Raw genomic sequence first — 17,827 nt, forward strand, 5'->3', positions numbered from 1 at the left:
GTAGCGATGAAGCGGAAGAATGGTTTCATCCATTGACTAAGGCCGTATTGTTCATCCCTGTAACGATGTGCCTGGATGAAACGGGTTCTCGAACGATGCATCTTTCCGATGGGGATCGAGCCAAGGGCAAACGACGTTGCTAAATGCACCTTGAATGGGCTTTATTTATAACAAACTCGTTTGATCGTTCGAGGCGTTTTGTTTGAAATGATTGATGTGAAATCTTTACGTAAACATCCTTGGGACTTAAGGATAGTGGAAAGCGCCACAGGGTTATCTTGAGATAGGCTATCCAAGCGTTTAATTTATCATTACTTTGATCATATTGATGTTTTCGCAATGCTTACTGAAGTGAATCTTATTTATTACATTGGATTTTTCGCTTGATCGTGCAGAAAATTTGCTATTGTAGTGCAGCAGGTAGCAGCAGTGAGAAAAGATAATAGAATATTCAAAATACAGAATCTGAAAAGAAAGTTTAACTGTGAACTGACGATCTTCAAATTATAATAGACAGCAACTTTTATTGATGGCAATAGCATTTAAAAGATCAGTTACTTATAGCGTATAGTTTTAGGAAACCTGAACGCGATCATTACAGATAATGCGAACACTCGCACCCCCTAAAACACGGGATTCTCAATCTTTCCTGCGAACAGCATTGAACCAAGAGTTTCGTCCTCGATGAAGAAAATGAATGGCCGGTTAGCGTTGAAGATCTGAACACCGTCACCACCGAACTTGTTTACCAACTGAATTTCTAAAATTTGGAAAAAAAAAATAAAACCAAGCCATATATTACAAACAGAGCTTGCAAATGAGTACCGATCGCGATGCTTACCAGTAGCAGCATATGCTTCGCTGCCCACCTCGTTGATGGTGATGCCAGCCTTCTGGAAGATCCTTGAAACTCGCACCTCATCGCGAGCTCCACGTCCACGAGCCAGCAGTGGCAGGGATGCGTTTTGGGAGAAGATCTCACGGATGCCAATCTTCAAAACAAATCATTCGTGGAAGTTAGTTGAAGAAAGCTTTTACCCATAGCAAAGTTCCCATATTACCTGCTGCAGCGGTTCGTTAAGCTGTTCGCTAAAATCGAACTTAAACTTGGGAATGGTCACGTTCACCTCGTTCTCCTCCATGTACCACAGGGCCTGGTGCAGCGAACCACTGTTGATGCGATCCAACACCTGATTGATCGAGCTTTCCGGATTCGGTAGGATAAAGTACATCGCAAGCTTATCGCCACGGTACGGTAGGCGCAGAATTTGTGCACCGAGATCGGCCGAATTGTCATAGTAGAACTGTCCATTTTGTTCCATGTACTGGGCGACGCTTGGTTTGCCGTTTGTGCCGAAGAATGGCTTCACATTGTTTACCACCTCCGGGAACGGGTACGTCCACAGACCCTTGAAGTAGATGACGTTGACCAGCGTAATAACAGCACCCTCGAGACTGTCCGGTGTTACGATCTCGCGCAGCCGGCCGTTCGTGTGCTGCGATACCCAGTTGTTGATGGTGAGGGCGGCTTGTGCTGGGTTAGAGTACGACACCTTTTCGAGCATCGCATGGTAGTGTGTGTTTGCGATCTGCTGATACTTGTTGATCACCTCGATGAAGTCGTCCACGAAGAAGTTGGTGGCAATGTTCAGATCAAAGTCCTTGTTGTCCTGCTGGGCCGATTCGAGCAGCTGCTTGTAGTAGCTGCGCGTAAGCTCAATGTTTTCATTCTGGATGACGGAGCTAAGCTCGCGCTTGGTGTTGGATACGGCAGTACCGAAGCTGGTGTCGGATGCTTCGTAGATGAGGGTAAGCAAAATTTTCACCGAAAACGGTGACAGCACAACGTTGGAGTTGTGGTTTTTGAAGATTTCCTACAAAGCGTGGAAATAATTAGAAAATTTATGATGCTATTCATTGAACAAGTACAAAATACTCTCACCTTGACAAACTTCAAGTCGAAATCGTTCTTGCGCTGGCCTTGGAATGGGCCGTGAACATCGTTTTGGGCCGCGGCGTCAAAAATTAAAAGTGCGGAAACTGTGGAAATATGAAAATGTATACGTTAATTCACATCGCTTGAACACAAGCTTAAGCATAATTTGTGGCAGCTTCATGTTGGACAGTATGCGACGGGATTTTCCTTCGATAACCGGTACTAGCTTCATCTGCCTGCTCCCTGCTTAACCTTATTTCCTTTTTCGTGGGGGTGGCCTACACTTTATCTTTTTCTTCTTCACTTTCCGTGTCATCAACACAAGCGCCCACTACAGTGTCAACAACCACAACGAGCTGAACTGGGAAATACCGGTATTATCAGAACGATTGTTTCTCGACTGTTGGGAATTCCCATCGGGTACGACTTCACGCACACGAACGCTTTGCTAGGTATATTAGCGAGCAAACCAAACGCAACACTACGCGTCGCTTCATCATTATGCATGTGGTTGGCATCGTGGCCAAATGTCGGATTTGAATACCGAACCGGCGGCACCAAACTCGTATGACCAGTTTTCAAAACACTTAACACCGTTCATCACCATACTCTGTGATGTTCGATTGCATGATGTGCGTGATCTTCCTCCAGCTGCGATGCTCCTTGTAGGGCTCGACCGTTCGCTAATGAGTGATTTAGCAAACTGGTCGCCTTAAGAAAGATGATCTGCAGAGAGGAAGAATTTACCTCTTGCAAGGGTCAATTGAAGAAACAGGTTCCTCGAGAAGACGTCCCACAAGAAGGTCAGGAACAAAATCCTACACGATCGCTTCACTGTGTGTGTGTGTGTGCTGGGGATTTACAATCAAAAAATTATGCCATCGATCGTGGCGACCTTCGGCTGGTATGGGTCACACAAACACTGCACCTTCGGGCTATTCCCGCAGGCTGGGCCAGGTTCTTATCTGTAGATTCTGGTTGAATTACTAGGGCGTGCTTGTAACTGAAGCGTTTTTACAAAAAAGTAGCACAAATTTTAAGTCTTATTGTAGCCGGTTTTTGAGCCTTTGCATTGAGATTGATCATCTGCAAAGGATGTTTATAATGGGTCTATGTAACATTTGCTAATCCACACCCTATATCGCGCTCTACGTACGTGTAGAATTTACATTTAAATTTGATAGTTAGATTCTAATGCGATCGCACGATGGAGGTTCCACACTTACAGCACAATATCACAATGCTAAACTTATGCATGGTTGAACACAACCGAACGACTATAGCGACAACTAACGACCGAACTACGGAACGGACAAAATGGTTCTGGTCATCCATGCGCGAGATCTCATCCCACCTGGGTTCGTGAGCCACTCACTGCCGCGAATGTGCCGATCGCGGTTCAGTCAGGTTTGCATCTTGCTGATAAACCGGTTTCGAGTGAGTGTGTGGAAGATCAGTACGCACTCAAACTGGCACAGATCGACATTGGATGGACATCATCCAACCCCCGGCACTGTCAGTCAAATAGGAACAGAAAAACTACAACTGTTGTCAAAAAAAATTTACAACTAAATTGGTGAAGTTTGGTTATCACTTGGCGTTAGTAGAAAGTCCAGTCTTTTATATTCCTTTGTATCATTGTTGTTTATTTAACTATTTGTTGATATGTTAACTTCTCGATCGAGATTTGTTGAGAAACATGATATAGGATACAGTAAAGCTAATTTGATTATACATTGGGATGTTTCGCTGTGGCACCTGTTTAAACCTGTGGATCTTCCACCTTGCCGGCAAACAACCAGTTGCCCTTGCCTTCGTCGTAGATCAGGAAGAGGAATGGCCGGTTGGCAATGAACTTGATCGGTTGGTTAAGAATCGTAAACACCAGCGTGCCCTCGGTAGCTGCCGACGCCTCCGTGCCCTGTTCGTCCACAAGAATGCAGCTCTTCTGCAGTATCGTGCTCACCTTCAGTGGTGTGGTGCGGCCGCGTGATATCAACGGTAGTTCGGCCTGGTCACTAAAAACCCGCGATATACCGAGCTGCTGCAGACATTCCCGCATAGAGTTCGAGTAGGTGATGGAAAACCGTGGTAACTCTATCTCTACCTCTTCTTCGGCCATGTCCGCCAGTGCCTGATGTACCGACTGTGGTGTTAGACGCGAAAGTAGCTGTGCCAGCGATACCTGCTCATCCGGTAACACCACAATCATTGATAGTTGATTCTTGTCGTACGGCAAGCGCAGAAACTGGGCACTTAACTCTTCTGAGTGTTTGTAGTAGAAGATACGCTCGCGCTGCTTCATGTACGGAACTGTTCGAGGTCCAAATCGACTGGCGGTCGATCGTTTGTTGGCATAGAACGGCCTCTCCACGGTAGCATTGGTTGGGAATGGGATTGACCACGAACCCTTAAAGTAGATCGTGTTAATCAACAACATCAGCGCATCATGCAGCGTGTCCGGTTTAATGATGTTCTGAATATTGCCCCGGGTATTGTAAGCAATCCATTCGTTGATTTGTGCTGCCGCGGCCACCGTATCCTGGAAGTCCACCGCCTGTGTTGACGCATTGTACCGTGCTACAACAATGCTATGATACTTCTGCATGATCGTCACCGAAACATCGTGAAAGATGCGATCGGTGATGAGCAGATCTTGCTGCTGCTGTTTGTACTGTAGCAGATCGGTTTGCAGTTTGGACACGGTTTGATCATTACCACCGCTGAGTGCCTGTTGAAGTTCGCGCTCCGTCTCCGATCTACTCGCGCTACCTTCGTACAGCAGTGCCAGCAGCGCCTTGACGGAGAGCGGCGATATCACTGCATTGCCCGGCGCTTTATGTAGCACCTCCTGAAATGGGGAACGAGCAGCGCCGATTAAAAATGATCGCACCACGCGCTGACGTAGCAGAGGGTTACGAACAAACGAGAACCTTTATTACGCCCCAGTCGAAATCATCGCTCCACGGCCCTTCGAACGGTTGGTAGTCGACGCTGAAGCGAGTTTGAAGGAACTTTCTTGGCGTTGCCGCGATCGTCACTTGGTGGAATAGAAATGTAGAAGGTGCGTTAGATTACACATAACTTCAAGATGTAACAGCTGAGATGTGATGAACACATACACGCGAAAACACTGAATAACACTGCCCACCGTACACCGTGGAAGATTCCCATTTCGTCCAGCTCGTGTGATCAGCCAACGTTTACTGATATGGGCGCGAGGTGTTGAAGATGGACCGGAATCACGATCGCGGTGTTCATCCATGAGTGCCTTTGTTGAAGTGAACGGTTCGTGAGATTGTTTGGCGGAGTGAACGGAAAACATGGTCGAAGGGAGGCATTTGTGAATCCGTTGATAGTTATCATTAGGATCATCAAGAATCGTGCTAATGTATGCGTTGAAAAGTACGGGGAAGTTATTTTGAAGCTTTTTTCTTCTTTAAATAATATTTGAGTTATTACGGATGATTCAATGTTTGTTTTTGGCATAACTTCCAAAGAAATGATCCCGAGCGTATGGTCGATTATTTGAATGATAGTTACTACGACGCTCTGAAGTCAGTACGCTCTTGGTTGCACTGAGTCGTGTGGTATTCTTTGCAGAATATATAATCTATAGGACCTAACTCCTCAAATGTGCCTAGAGTATGATTGGACCAAAATTAAAATCAGGAAAAATAACACATCATGTAAATAAACAGAATTGCAATGGCTGCACAAGCACTGGATGACTCTTCAATTGAACTATGTTGATGAAAGTGTTTGTAATTGACTCATCGTCCTAATTCGCTGCAGATTGGTTCCAAGAAAAGACTGTCCATTATCTGTGATTTGATTACCCGTAGGATGGCAAAACCCAACCATTCTTCAACGACCACTTGATGAAAGTTTCAAAAGGGGATTCTTCGCACCGCACAAGCCTGTTTTATTGCAAAGCAGATTGTTTATTTTCTTATCAAAACTTACACACTAAAGGAACTAGGAATATTTTGTTACACTTCCAATGCTGATGGTGGCAAACCGCAAAAGATGTTTGCGCCTGGCGCGGCTGCAGGGCGGCGAATGATTGAGTTTACGACTATTTGGGGCTATTTCTCTCTTCAGTCGGTGTCGCGTCATCGTCTCGGCAATGAACATTGGCTTGTTCTAGTGTTTCGTTTACAAACTACACTCCACTGTTCGCTTACACAAAGAATAATTAGATGGAGGTACTTTAACGTACACGGGCCTGCTGCTACTGGAGCTTCCACTCACATCAAGCGTATAATTCCTCTCGTAGTTTTGTCCAGATTCATTTTCTTACAACTATTTTGCACTGTGTGTCTCGGAATGTGTTAGGGCGTACTTTGCGTAGGATTCGTCACCTTTCCCACGAACAGCAGCGCGTTTGTTTCCTCATCGAGTATGTAGAACAGGAACGGCCGACTGGCTTCGAACACGATTGGCTCGCCGTCGTAACCGAATTTGTTGACTAGCTGAATTTCTGTACAAAAAGAAGAAAAAAGTGGAATATTCGTTATCATCGCATTCTGGGGAAGATTTTTGGGAAGGAATTTCACTGTTCGAAGTTTGTCGTTGCTTCTTATGATTAGGAATAAAAATTGAAAATAGTAGAAAAACTAGCAGCTCGTTTCTACAGCTGCCATCCGCTTGTTACTTGTCGCGGAGGGTCAAGACGTTATCAGTAAGTTCTCCCAAGATGAGGTGAAGTTTTTTTTTCTCTTTAACTTTTGGAAAAAAAATATTTCCTTCCGTGAGGAGCTTTCATGACGTACCTGTGGCAGCGAAAGCTAGCGTTCCCTTCTCGTTGATTTCGATTCCTGCTTTTTGCAGCATCTTCGACACCTGTATTTTGTTTTTGCTGGTGCCATTAGACGCTTGTTCATCGGCAGGAGAAAGCAGCGGAAGTGCTGCACTCTGAGTGAATATGTCGCTTATGCCAAGCTGGAAAAAATGACGCCAAAAAAAAAGCACGTATGTATGAGATTGGAAACTTATTTCCCGTGCGATAGGATTTATGTGGCACGTTGACTTACGCTCTGGATGGCTTCGTTCAGCAGTGTGCCGTAGTTGAAGCGAAACTTTGGTATCACCACGGTTACCTCTTCCCGCACGAACGTTTGCGCTATCGAGTCGAGCATGGTGGGCGTGAGGGATTCGGTTAGTGCCGCCAGGGAAACGTTACGGTGCGGTAGCACCATGTTCATGCTGAACTGGCGTCCCTTGTACGGCAGCCGTAACACTTCCGCACCGAGCTGCTCATGGTCGGTATAATCGTACAGATCCATCTGGTTCATGAACTCGGCTGTCACTGTTTCGCCGTCGGCGACGTGGAACGTCCGATTGTGCGTTTGGTCGTCGGGGAACGAGTTCTTCCAGGATGCCTTCAGGAACAGCACGTTGGCCAGGATAAGCTCTGCATCCTGAATCATGTCTGTGTGTTGCAATGGCGACAGCGTGGAAATAAAAAAAAACGAAAACATCTCGGTGTTTATCGGCTAATAACGAGACATCCTAAAGTAGAGGAAATCAGGCCACTTGGCCGTCTCTTCAGGCGTCACAGAAATAATCTCTTACCTTCTGTCACTAGCTCCGTGATTCGACCACGGGTTACCTTTTCACACCAGTTGTTTATCCGATCGGTGGTCACCTTCGTACCATTGAACGATACTCGATCTAGCGAGGTGCGGTACGTCGCCTCCAGCAGGTCCGTGTACGTTTGCGGCAGCTTGCCGTGCGCTTTATCCAGAAACATTTTCGTCCCAATATCGAACTCATAGTCACCGTTCGTTTGCTGCAGAGTTGGGGAAAAAGGAAGAAAAAAGAATCAAGAATAAACAGGAGACAAAAAAAAGCTATGTCTATTTTATTGATCCAGCAAATCGTACCGCCGATGTGTCCAGAAACTGGGTGTAGAAGGCACGCGTCCGGTTCAGATCCGGATCGCACAGTGCCGCTTCGAGTTGGGTATGGGTAGCAGTACCCGGTTCGGCTGCCTCGTACAGTAGCGTTAGCAAAAGTTTGATAGAGAACGGCGAAAACACGACGTTTGAGCTCTCATGCTGGAACACTTCCTGCAAAGTAGAAGGATACCGTTGAACGTAAGGGTAAGCATTCGATGAATCTAGTGCCAATCAGTGTACGGCAGCTCGCCATAAGTGTACTTACACGAGCGAGACGCCAATCGAAGTCATTTCTCGAGACGAACGAGGACTGTGGCCGGTGGTGTTGCCTTCGGAAGGTATGCACGGTACCGATGGAAATCAGTAGCATCAGAGCTGCATCTGCAATGAACCGAAAACCGGGTGAAATGTAGCGCGCACATATCAACATACCGAGCGGAACCCTTCCTTTCTGGACTTGGTACGGCCAAGGGTGAACGATTCTGATGCACAGGGCGGTGAATAATGTAAGCACTGCTTCTACGACATAAAGTTGTGTGTATGTTGTTTTTTTCTTCTCAACTTTCGTCAGATGTTGTCCGTCTGTTTACGTATTTCGTTTCGCACAAGTGCAAACATCGTGCTCGTGGTGCGGCTGAAGGAAGCCTTCATCAGATGCTTAGTATGGTGAACAGTATGAGGAATAAAACATGTTCAACATAATGTAGTTGCTGACAGTGGTCTTAACCGTTAAAGGTAGCTAACTAGAACTTTCGAACTAGAAATGAGAGAAGGATCTTTTACTAGGTGAGTGGTGTACAGGCACAAGAACTCTCAATATGAGTTTTATTAGGCACAAATTGTGTTCTTCTGTGATTGACCTTTATTTTCCGCCTTGAAGTAAGCGTTATTCTGCTTGAGAAGATTTATTGGACTTTAACATTATGTTTAAACTTCTTTTTCCTATGCTTATACATCGAATCAACATGACGAGACAAATAAAGTTTTGATTACTACGTATTTGATGTGATGTTTCTTACTCAGTAAAGAAATTTCCATCAATTTTGACTGCTTCTAACAGCTAACATAAAGAGCAACCCAGCGGTAGATGCGACAGCGGCGCCGATTTTCACACGACAGGGCCGGGGTTCAAACTTCATCCGGGACGTTCCCCCGGATGCTGTGAGGACTGAGTGTTGAACTTTTAAGTGGTAACCAATGAGTCTCGTAAGCCATAAAATGTCCAGAATGACCTTTGAAGGTCGTTAAGCCAAGAATTTCTTCTTCTTAAATATTCTTGAAGAGTTCAAATATTGGTTGAAATAAAAATATTTGCTTACATGGAACGGATATGTGTTAACGAACAAACACTACAATAAATACTACACATTCTATGTAACCCCAAACTGATCATTCTTAACTAACAAACATAATTTATAACACACATTCAATTTCATCCCGTATGCTAATCAGCCCAAAGTATCGCCAAAGTTCGATGGGATGTATTGCACAAACCTCCCGCCAAAAGCAAGCCGATGGATCTTCAACATTTTACTTCGTTCTTTTTACAATTTCGTCAGTGCCATCCTACCATGCCATTGACATCCAGAAACCTGTTCGAAAAACCTGTTAGCGGCGGTGATTTAATTGACTGTCCCTCGAGAGAACATCATCGTCAATCTGCATAAGCTTCCCGAAATTAACACAAACCAGCTTATGTGTGGATGTTGTTTTCTGCCGTCTCATCTCGATCGACACCACGCTGGGGGAGGCTTCGTTACACCTGGACTTATTAATATTCAATGTTTTGACTGGGGAGGCGGAAATTTTCGGTCCTTCTTATTTGATTTGTCTGAGCGCGCAGCAGTATGCTGCTGTGGTTGGCTCTCTGTAAGCTGATTGATTAGCGTCAACGTTCGATCGTCAGCCGTTGAGGTTTGGTAAAGTTTGTGCCTAGAACCTAGGGTGCTAGAATCGGATCTTGTTTAAGGGTTGTCTATTAGAAAGCCATCAGTCACGACGACTTCACGGTAGTGCATATGCGCACATACCAATCGTTTGGAGGTTGGGAGATGTAGCGAGGGAAAAATCGCCGAGAGAGAGAGAGAGAGAGAGAGAGAGAGAGAGAGAGAGAGAGAAGAGGGCATAATACGTCCGGAGATTGATTGTTTCAAATCGTGTATGATGCGGTACGGTGTTGTGACGCAAGTGCTCGCTTGAGATAGAGCTGATTCATCGTCTGTCTTCGATCCGTGTCGTTAGAGAACGTTGATGAAGACAACCTTCGTCGTATGAAATGCCGAAGCTATGTAATCGGTTGGAATGGGTAATGTGTCACCAGTAATTAGTACGCACTGGAATAAACGGGTGTCCCAATAGTTTCCGTTTGTCCTAATTAAGCCGTACCAACAGGTAATTCCCGTATGCATACACAGGGTTTTTTGCCTGGTACACCTGAGACCTTGGCCTCAAATGCAATCCGCCGCTGGGGCTCTGGAATGCGTATTGAACGTGAAATGGAGTGACACTTACAGCACCTGATGCTATTGGGGTTCACAGATCGCATCTCGCTTTGGCAGGCTTCACAGTTCGTGCGGGATCTCAAAACCCCGAGACAGCTGTTTGACAGCGAGCGAACACGCGCGCTGTGTTGTTATTTACGGTTTGCCTTGTGGATGGATGCCTTCACACGCGTACGCACATTTGCTGCAGTTGTGTTGATGTGTATGTGATCGGCAGGCGCCCAACCACACTACGCGATATCAGATGCACAGATGCGACGCACACTTTACGGCAGCACAGCCAAAACCGTTCCAAAACCCGCGGAAGATGACCCCCGGTAGTACTTTTGACCTTGCCGAGCTTGGGAATCACCCTAAGAACAACAACAGCACACGCACACAAAACAAGGTCAGGCGCAGGCTTTAGCAGCACGTTTGGAGAGACGAACCCGTCGGCACAACTTGGCCGGAAAGCGAACAAACTTTTACTGAGAAAAAAGATCGCGACGCGTTCGCCCGATCGAGCGCTGATGATTAGCTGCGCGATGCGCGGTTGTGCGATCTCGATCTCGTGTGTGCGTGAGGGCACGGCGAGTTCCGACTGAGTAACCACCCTCGGTGAGGTAACTCATCGGATTAGCGGCATTCGAAAGCGCTGCAGCGAGCGAATCGAGCGGTATGCCGAACGTTTTGGAATGCGAGTGGTCCTATATTGGTGGGGATTCGGAACGATAGTCCTAACAGTGTAAATACCAACGAGGATCTATCGAGGTTTGTTGTTTACATGACTGATACACATGTTGTTTACTCGACAGATGGAATTCTATAGTGGTTTTATTTTCGATCCATAATGAGCTAGCAGTTTAGAGGACATTTGAGGACAGAGAAACTTCTAAATAAAATTCTGTTTATTTTGGAAGATCTATTCTTATACAAAAGCAGCTTCTGAGCGATCGATTTAAGCAGCAGCGTGATTCGTTTGGCAACACAGTTCCACCGGCACCGAATGCTGATGCTGCCTCACTGAGTTGGGGAATTCCCAACGAGCTGTTCAAATATTAGCCTAACCGACCGCACGGCCGGCTTATATATCTCGACGCCACTTGAAGAACATCATGTAGATCTCGTCCACAATACCAAAAAGAAGGCATGCATGAGATTGCCAATTACACAAAAAAAAATACAGCATGATATTTGGGAAACCCCTTTCGAAACAGAGCACAACACCTCACTCCTGTGCAAACACGCGGGTACTTCGTAGTACACACAGGGTGCTTAATAAATCTGTACCGATGACGTTGTATGTTTGTCGGTGGTTTAGGCGAGCGTAAGCAGAATGAAAAAAGTGTGAAATCACTTTTTCCTCTGACGCACTTTGATGGACGGTTAACCTAGTGCCGGTACCGGTTATTAGCTGTGCAGTAGGTGTAATTCCTCGTCGTGTGTTTACTGGAATTACTGGCGAACGGGGAAACTTTGCCCGATGTAAGAGCGTTTTTTTTTTTACATTTCTTCCTCACGTGATCACACCGACGGGTGTGGATGTATGATTGTTCGTACGTGCTAAAGTAATTGTGCACCCCCAAAACCCAACTGGACTGCACGTGCTCATGGTCTTGCGATTTTTCTTGACTTTCTCCGGCAAGACTCTGCTAGTCAAAACGGACCTACACCGACTGAAGGAGCAACTTTCAAGAGTGAAAAGTGTAGAAAAGGCAGCACTGGCAAAGTTTTCTTACGGTCGTTCGGACAGCTTCAAATTAACCTTAGGGCGAGGCGGACGAATGTCTGCACAAATTTATTGACCAGAAAATCAGAAGCGATTGCAGCTGAACGGGATCTCTGAAAGCGTTGGTAAAGTTTTGTTTTTATTGTACAGTGAGCACATAAAAGTCAAATTTTGTTTGTTGCCAAAATTGCACCGACCTTTTTGATTATTTTATTCTTGAATTTGTTGTATTTTTTTATGGATGGCAGAGCAATTCAATTTTTTTTAATTTTTGATACAAGCTTATGTATAAGTGTTAGAAGTTATGGAAAAATTTTTAAATTTAATCGAACTACTCGGATTGTATCATTGGATATTAATTGACTGATGCTTCAAACAAATGTACATTACCTTTACGATAACGAGTTATTTTTACGTTTCTAATTTTGACCAGCAAGCATCACTAAATGTCGCGCCGTACAGAAAGTTAACGCAAAGCTACCCACTTACACTGTTGTTCTCGCCTTGCACCAGTCATTAGAGAGATCCTTGTGCTTCGGGTGTTGGTATAAACGTGCCAAAAGTCTTGAAGTGTGGTGCGGTTGCTGCTTAAGATGCTCACAAGACACACACATACACACATACGCAACAGCAGACTTCATCGCATAGCACGGACTGAAACGTGGAAGGCATGACTTTGCCACGAGCCCTGGAGTATGTGTAGAATGTAGTTTTCCCGACTTCCATTTCGCAACTACTTGCTAACGGGTGGCGGCGGTTGTGTGGTTATCGTCCAACCGTATCCGCTGTACGGCATTTGTTCGAATCGGTACTGTGGAGGCAGTAGTCACACACAATTATGTGAGAGCAAGTTTTACGTTCTGTAAATACATCAGTCGAGAAGTTTCCCTAACTTTGCACTACTTGATTCGACGGTCGAGTCCGGCTGTGAGTGCACCGTACCGTTTTTGCTCGCATTTTACTGGCCTTTTCGTTGGGATTAGATTGTGAGGAAGTGGAAAGATTGAGACCGAAATAAAAGAAAACGAAACAAACCATCCAATATTGCTTCGAAAAGTGCACACCAAACCCCTGGAAACCCGGGAGGGATGGGTTTGCTAAAGGGTTTTAACTTTGAAGAACTGTGACTAAGAAGCTCACCCAATCGGAGCAGCTTTTGCTGTTGGAAGAAAGTAGAATTAAGCTTGTACTTTCTGGATTTGCACGATTGGGGCTGGGAAGGGAATACTAAGGAACCAGGTGGAATGTAGGAAAACCAACACCCAACATCCCAAGACATCCGAGCAGAGAATGTGTAATTGAGCCATTTTGTAGAGCAAACGATTGTTCGCTCCAAATTACACAGCATTCCGGCCCGTTTCGAAATGGAAAATCTGGGGGAGGGAAATGGGCCAAACACACATACTGCCGATAAGGAATTAACTCCTGGCATCGAAACGGAATACGTTTATACCGGGCTGTGTGGACTTCCAAGGAGGACAGTGTTTTGCGTAAGGTTGAGAAGTTCGTAAAGCGGTTCGCCGGTAGTGTGCGTGGTTTGGAAAGAAGTTTTATGTGCAATCGGTGAAAATGGATTGGAATTATACGTGCGGGAATTACCGGACTCAGATTAAAACCGAACCATCTTGAAGCATTTCTTTCCATACCGACGTGCAGAGAAAGCTGTGGGAGATTGTGTTGTCCTAGGCGAAGCTTTGTAGAAGCAGTTTGAAGCGAAATTATTGAAATTCTTTTTCGTTTCGTAGTAGCGTTGAAGGCACGGGTTGAGCATGGCCAAGAATTCGGTAACACGTAGCGTTCACGTTCACGTCTGTAAATCTCCACCTTGCACGATGATGAGCTCCAGGGGAACGTTTTGTACGGAAACGTTTCCGAAGCCTAACCGCAGCTGTACGCTGTATGGGGTGAGATTTTTTAAATTATTACGCGTTGTGGTTTTGCTTTGCGAAAAATCTGAACTCTTTTACTTTTGCCTGTTGGGTTGCTTTTCTTATTCGCTTTCACAGTAGACGTGCCTGGAATGTTGTGGTTACAGAACCATAGCTTGCGTGGTTAAGTGGGCGAAGCATTTGTTTGTCCTTTTTAAATAGTAAATGACTTGGAGCGTTCCAAGAATGGGTCTAAATACGAATTTAATTTTTCTTGGACGAACGATTTAAAAAAAAATATTTTGCATTATTCTGTGTACATCGTGAGATAAGGGTTTGAGAAATTTTGGTTACATGAATGCTGATCTTGTGTGGTAACAACCACACCCAGACGGTAAGGATGCAATGAATGTAGTCATTTTGGTTTGTTACATGTTTTTTGATCTTCTTGTGTACTGTTATCGGATAAATTTTGCTTTATTCATTTTCTAATAATAATTCTGCATTATATTTGCGTGCGCTATGCATGCTTTATGAAACTTTACTCTAAATAATCTTGAATTGAACATAAATGTTAATAAATGGACGCCAATTCACTCGCCATTTTCAAATGGAGGATGATAAGGACTATCTTTGGCGGTGTGTGCGAACAGGCCGTGTGGCGAAGGAGAATGCATCACGAGCTAGGTGAGCTGTTTGGCGGTACTGATATCCTGAGGATGAGGATGCCGGACTCATGCCCCACCAAGCACGTCAGCGATCCTTTTGGAACGTTGGATCAAGTGGAGTCAAACATGTCGGAGATCGGATGCAGCCGTGGTTGGAGGAATGCAGCCCTGGACCGAATTTCCTGGAAACTGATTGGCGACTTGGCCATTTCTACGAAACGTGCTCAATCCTGAGCAGGCCCAGAAGTTAAATTTCATCTGATCTATGCTTAAATAGTAAAGTTATTTTATTTTCCCATTTTTATGATTCATTGTTCTCTGCAGGCTTATCTTAAAATTAGCTAAGCAAATTCAGCTTGGAAAAATCCCATTTATAAAAAAAAAATTGTAAGATTTGCTTTGATTTGTTGAGATTTTTTTAAATTAAAATCGTATAATCTGTTTAGATCTAGATGATAAAAACAGGATAAAAATTTGATGTATGTTCATAAATAAAAACAATTACATAACAAAAACAGCAGCGTATTACAGTTCTGTTTATTTCACCAAGAATCACTAACGAACGATATTTAATTAGAATAAACGCTCAATGTATGTGCATGCGGGTATGTGGTATGTATGGGTATGTATGTGCTCAATGTATGTGCAAACCAGACGTCCGCGGCGAATCGAGCCCCTCCTGGTGTCCCCTTTTTTCCACTACATTTAAGCAAATGTGATTCGGTTGAATAATGAGCAGACAAATATTATCATTGCGGATTAAGTAATTTCCATACGCACGGGCTTTTGGCAAGTCAAATGTTGCTCCGCAAGATGGCAGACAGAGGCCTCCGATTGGGACAAAGACATACAGCTTTCGTTTTGGACGTTTTTTTTTTGTGCTTCCCTCCCGTTTCTGATGTGGCTGGTTTGGTGTGCATATTTTGTGCAAACGTTCTTGTTTGTCACGGTTTGTCTTAAATTAGATAATTCCTAAACCAGCGTGCCCTCGGTGCGCTTCATCGGCGAAAGATTTGAGCCATTATCGAAGCTTCCAAGGGCGCCCGAACCGCCGTATCTGCATGGTTTCGTTGCCGTGAGTCCTGCTGGCACTGAATAATGTATACATTATGGGCAGACGATGTGTTGAAACAAATTGCCTTCTAAGGCTGTATGAATATTCCATACTGATGAAAATTCTAGCCTCCTTTGGCCTGAAATGGGCCGACTTTTGCCCTGCTGTTCGGTGTTCGACAAGCCCCTGATCGTGCAATAGCAGTGGTGGACGGCGGGAAGCCGGTAACAAACGCACGCTGGAAAAGGTGCGTAACTTACTTTCTCATAGAATTATCTCGGCCACAATCGGCTGAATTTATGGGGCGAGGAAAATAAAATACAATTTATAGGCAATAAATATAAATTCGATTACTTAACGCCCTCAGCTCGCCACACTCGTCGCGTTGCGGTTTCGATTGGTTCGTATCAGCTAGCTGATTGGCACGTGTGTTTGCGTGGGCACAAGGAAACGGAACCGCTGATGATGCAAACCACAAACAGTACATGATGCAGGCCCCTGACGAGTACGTGTCATCTACAAGGATTTTTATCATACTTTTGAGCATCATTCTCTACGCAAATGGTCGTCTTAACACGACAAAAAGGGTAATAAGGGCGCACTGTGGAATCGCGAAAAAGAAAAGTTTGCGAAATCGACACAACAGGCAACAGCGTGTGCTCGGGTGAAGATTAGCGGTGTGGGTCCACTTAAGCATAGGACCCAGGAGACGCATAATAGAGAGCGCAAAGTAACGTTTCGTCGCAGCGATCGATATCATCCTTTCCACGTGGCGAGATGGAAGAAAGAAGGCAAACAAAAAAGCGGTCGTTCTTTTCATGACATCTATTTGCTACGCCTTTAAGTTATCGTGGCTGAGGGCTGTCTGTAGTTTCCAATTTTCTTCTTCTTTTTGCGCGTGTTGAGGGCTTCACAGCATATTTGTTGTTGTTTCTACGTCTTGCGAACGATCGAAGGTATGGAGCGTACGAAAAATGGCGCACAATGTAGAGCATGGCATCGCCAGTCATCGCCAGGCTCGGAACGGTAATTTATCGTGGCTTCGAAATGGCTTCGCGGCGTAGCGCTTTGCATAGCGAGTGGCACATTTCGTGAACGTCATTTGTGAAACATGGCCCGGGACGGATGATTGGTGTCAGTAGAATTTGTTATTTTTGTGTGTGTTGTGTTTTGACCTATGGGACGTACTCTTGAACTGCTGCTGCTTTTGGACGAACTTTTCGATGGTGTTCGTTGGTGGCTTCAATATGGATAGAATAAATAAACACTGATCGGTTGTTGTGGGAAAGTTTGAGGCTCATAGACTGTAAAGCTTATCTACAAGTTGCTGTTTTGAAATGTGCAACTATTATTTTTGCAAAAACTACTATTTATTTGTATGAGTTGTGTTTGTAAAATAACACTTATGATAGGTATAGCAAAACGGTCAGTTCAAGCAACTGGAGCAAAACAATTAATATGAAAAATATCGTAAGAAAGTATATGGTATATGAAGGATAAGTTAAACCAATCAAGAAATTTTACAACTTCAAAGAACCAGGCAATATCGAGTCCTATCTTGAGAGCATGTCCTAATTATCAGACAGACTTCAATATTATTTGAACGAAAGTAGTGTGTTATCGAAAATTTTGCTAAAATTTGCTTAAAGATTCGTGCCAATTCCTCCACCGGAATCTTCACCTCTGTTTGCCAATTTATACTTTACTTCAATTGCCCTCGCCCTGAGGACATGAATATTTAAAAAACCTCACCGTTACAGTTTGAAGCACAAAAGCGAAATTTTCATCACCTTCGTTTAAAATGACCACTTTGAGGGCTAATTGATCTTCATCACGCCCTTAAAAAATTACCAAAAAAAAAAAAAAACTGAAGCAACAACAAAAAATCGGTCCGAATCCTTGGAAGAGTAAACAGTACGAACTTAAGCAAACAAATGCTTGCTGCCGTTCAGTCGGCAGCAAGTGTTTCAGCCTGTTCACCTGCCTTGTCTTCACCGGGGAAATGACTAACTTTTACGCTTTCACTCTCCCTCTCCTTCTCTCTATGTTTCGTTCTGCTTGACACTCTATTTACAAGCGCCACAAACTTTAGTGGTGAACAAATACCCTTGAACGGGAAACAAAAAGCTTCGAAATGGTGGAAAATTTCCTCACCTTTAAAACCGTTTAAAACGGGAGAGGTTTGGTGG

General features: G+C 44.5%; 2 protein-coding genes across 3 annotated transcripts in view; both read right to left on the reverse strand.

Moving 5' to 3' along the window:
• Positions 1-492: 492 nt before the first annotated feature.
• LOC126561052 (uncharacterized) lies at positions 493-5,179 on the reverse strand. Its single transcript, XM_050217001.1, has 9 exons — positions 5,059-5,179; positions 4,870-4,976; positions 3,702-4,787; positions 3,397-3,449; positions 3,163-3,290; positions 1,943-2,040; positions 1,062-1,874; positions 842-992; positions 493-760 (listed from the first exon to the last, which is right to left on the reverse strand). The coding sequence occupies exons 1-9, from the start codon at positions 5,108-5,110 to the stop codon at positions 624-626; spliced, it is 2,625 nt and encodes an 874-aa protein (XP_050072958.1). The 5' UTR covers positions 5,111-5,179; the 3' UTR covers positions 493-623.
• Positions 5,180-6,258: 1,079 nt separating this feature from the next.
• LOC126562334 (serine protease inhibitor 2-like) overlaps positions 6,259-17,827 on the reverse strand; it is a 388,794-nt gene continuing 377,225 nt past the window's right edge. Inside the window, exons 2-8 of one of the 2 annotated variants that reach the window (XM_050218801.1) lie at positions 10,351-10,398; positions 8,105-8,220; positions 7,825-8,010; positions 7,514-7,730; positions 6,973-7,370; positions 6,712-6,880; positions 6,259-6,419 (exon numbers count right to left, since the gene is read on the reverse strand). In XM_050218801.1, coding sequence (XP_050074758.1) covers positions 6,271-6,419; positions 6,712-6,880; positions 6,973-7,370; positions 7,514-7,730; positions 7,825-8,010; positions 8,105-8,220; positions 10,351-10,384 — 1,269 coding nt within the window. In that variant the 5' untranslated portion in view covers positions 10,385-10,398 and the 3' untranslated portion in view covers positions 6,259-6,270. Of the gene's footprint in view, positions 6,420-6,711; positions 6,881-6,972; positions 7,371-7,513; positions 7,731-7,824; positions 8,011-8,104; positions 8,221-10,350; positions 10,512-17,827 lie in introns of those variants that run through there. The other variant, XM_050218800.1, reaches the window with a different exon arrangement.

Source organism: Anopheles maculipalpis, chromosome 3RL (assembly GCF_943734695.1).
Source record: "Anopheles maculipalpis chromosome 3RL, idAnoMacuDA_375_x, whole genome shotgun sequence".
Lineage (NCBI taxonomy): Eukaryota > Metazoa > Arthropoda > Insecta > Diptera > Culicidae > Anopheles > Anopheles maculipalpis.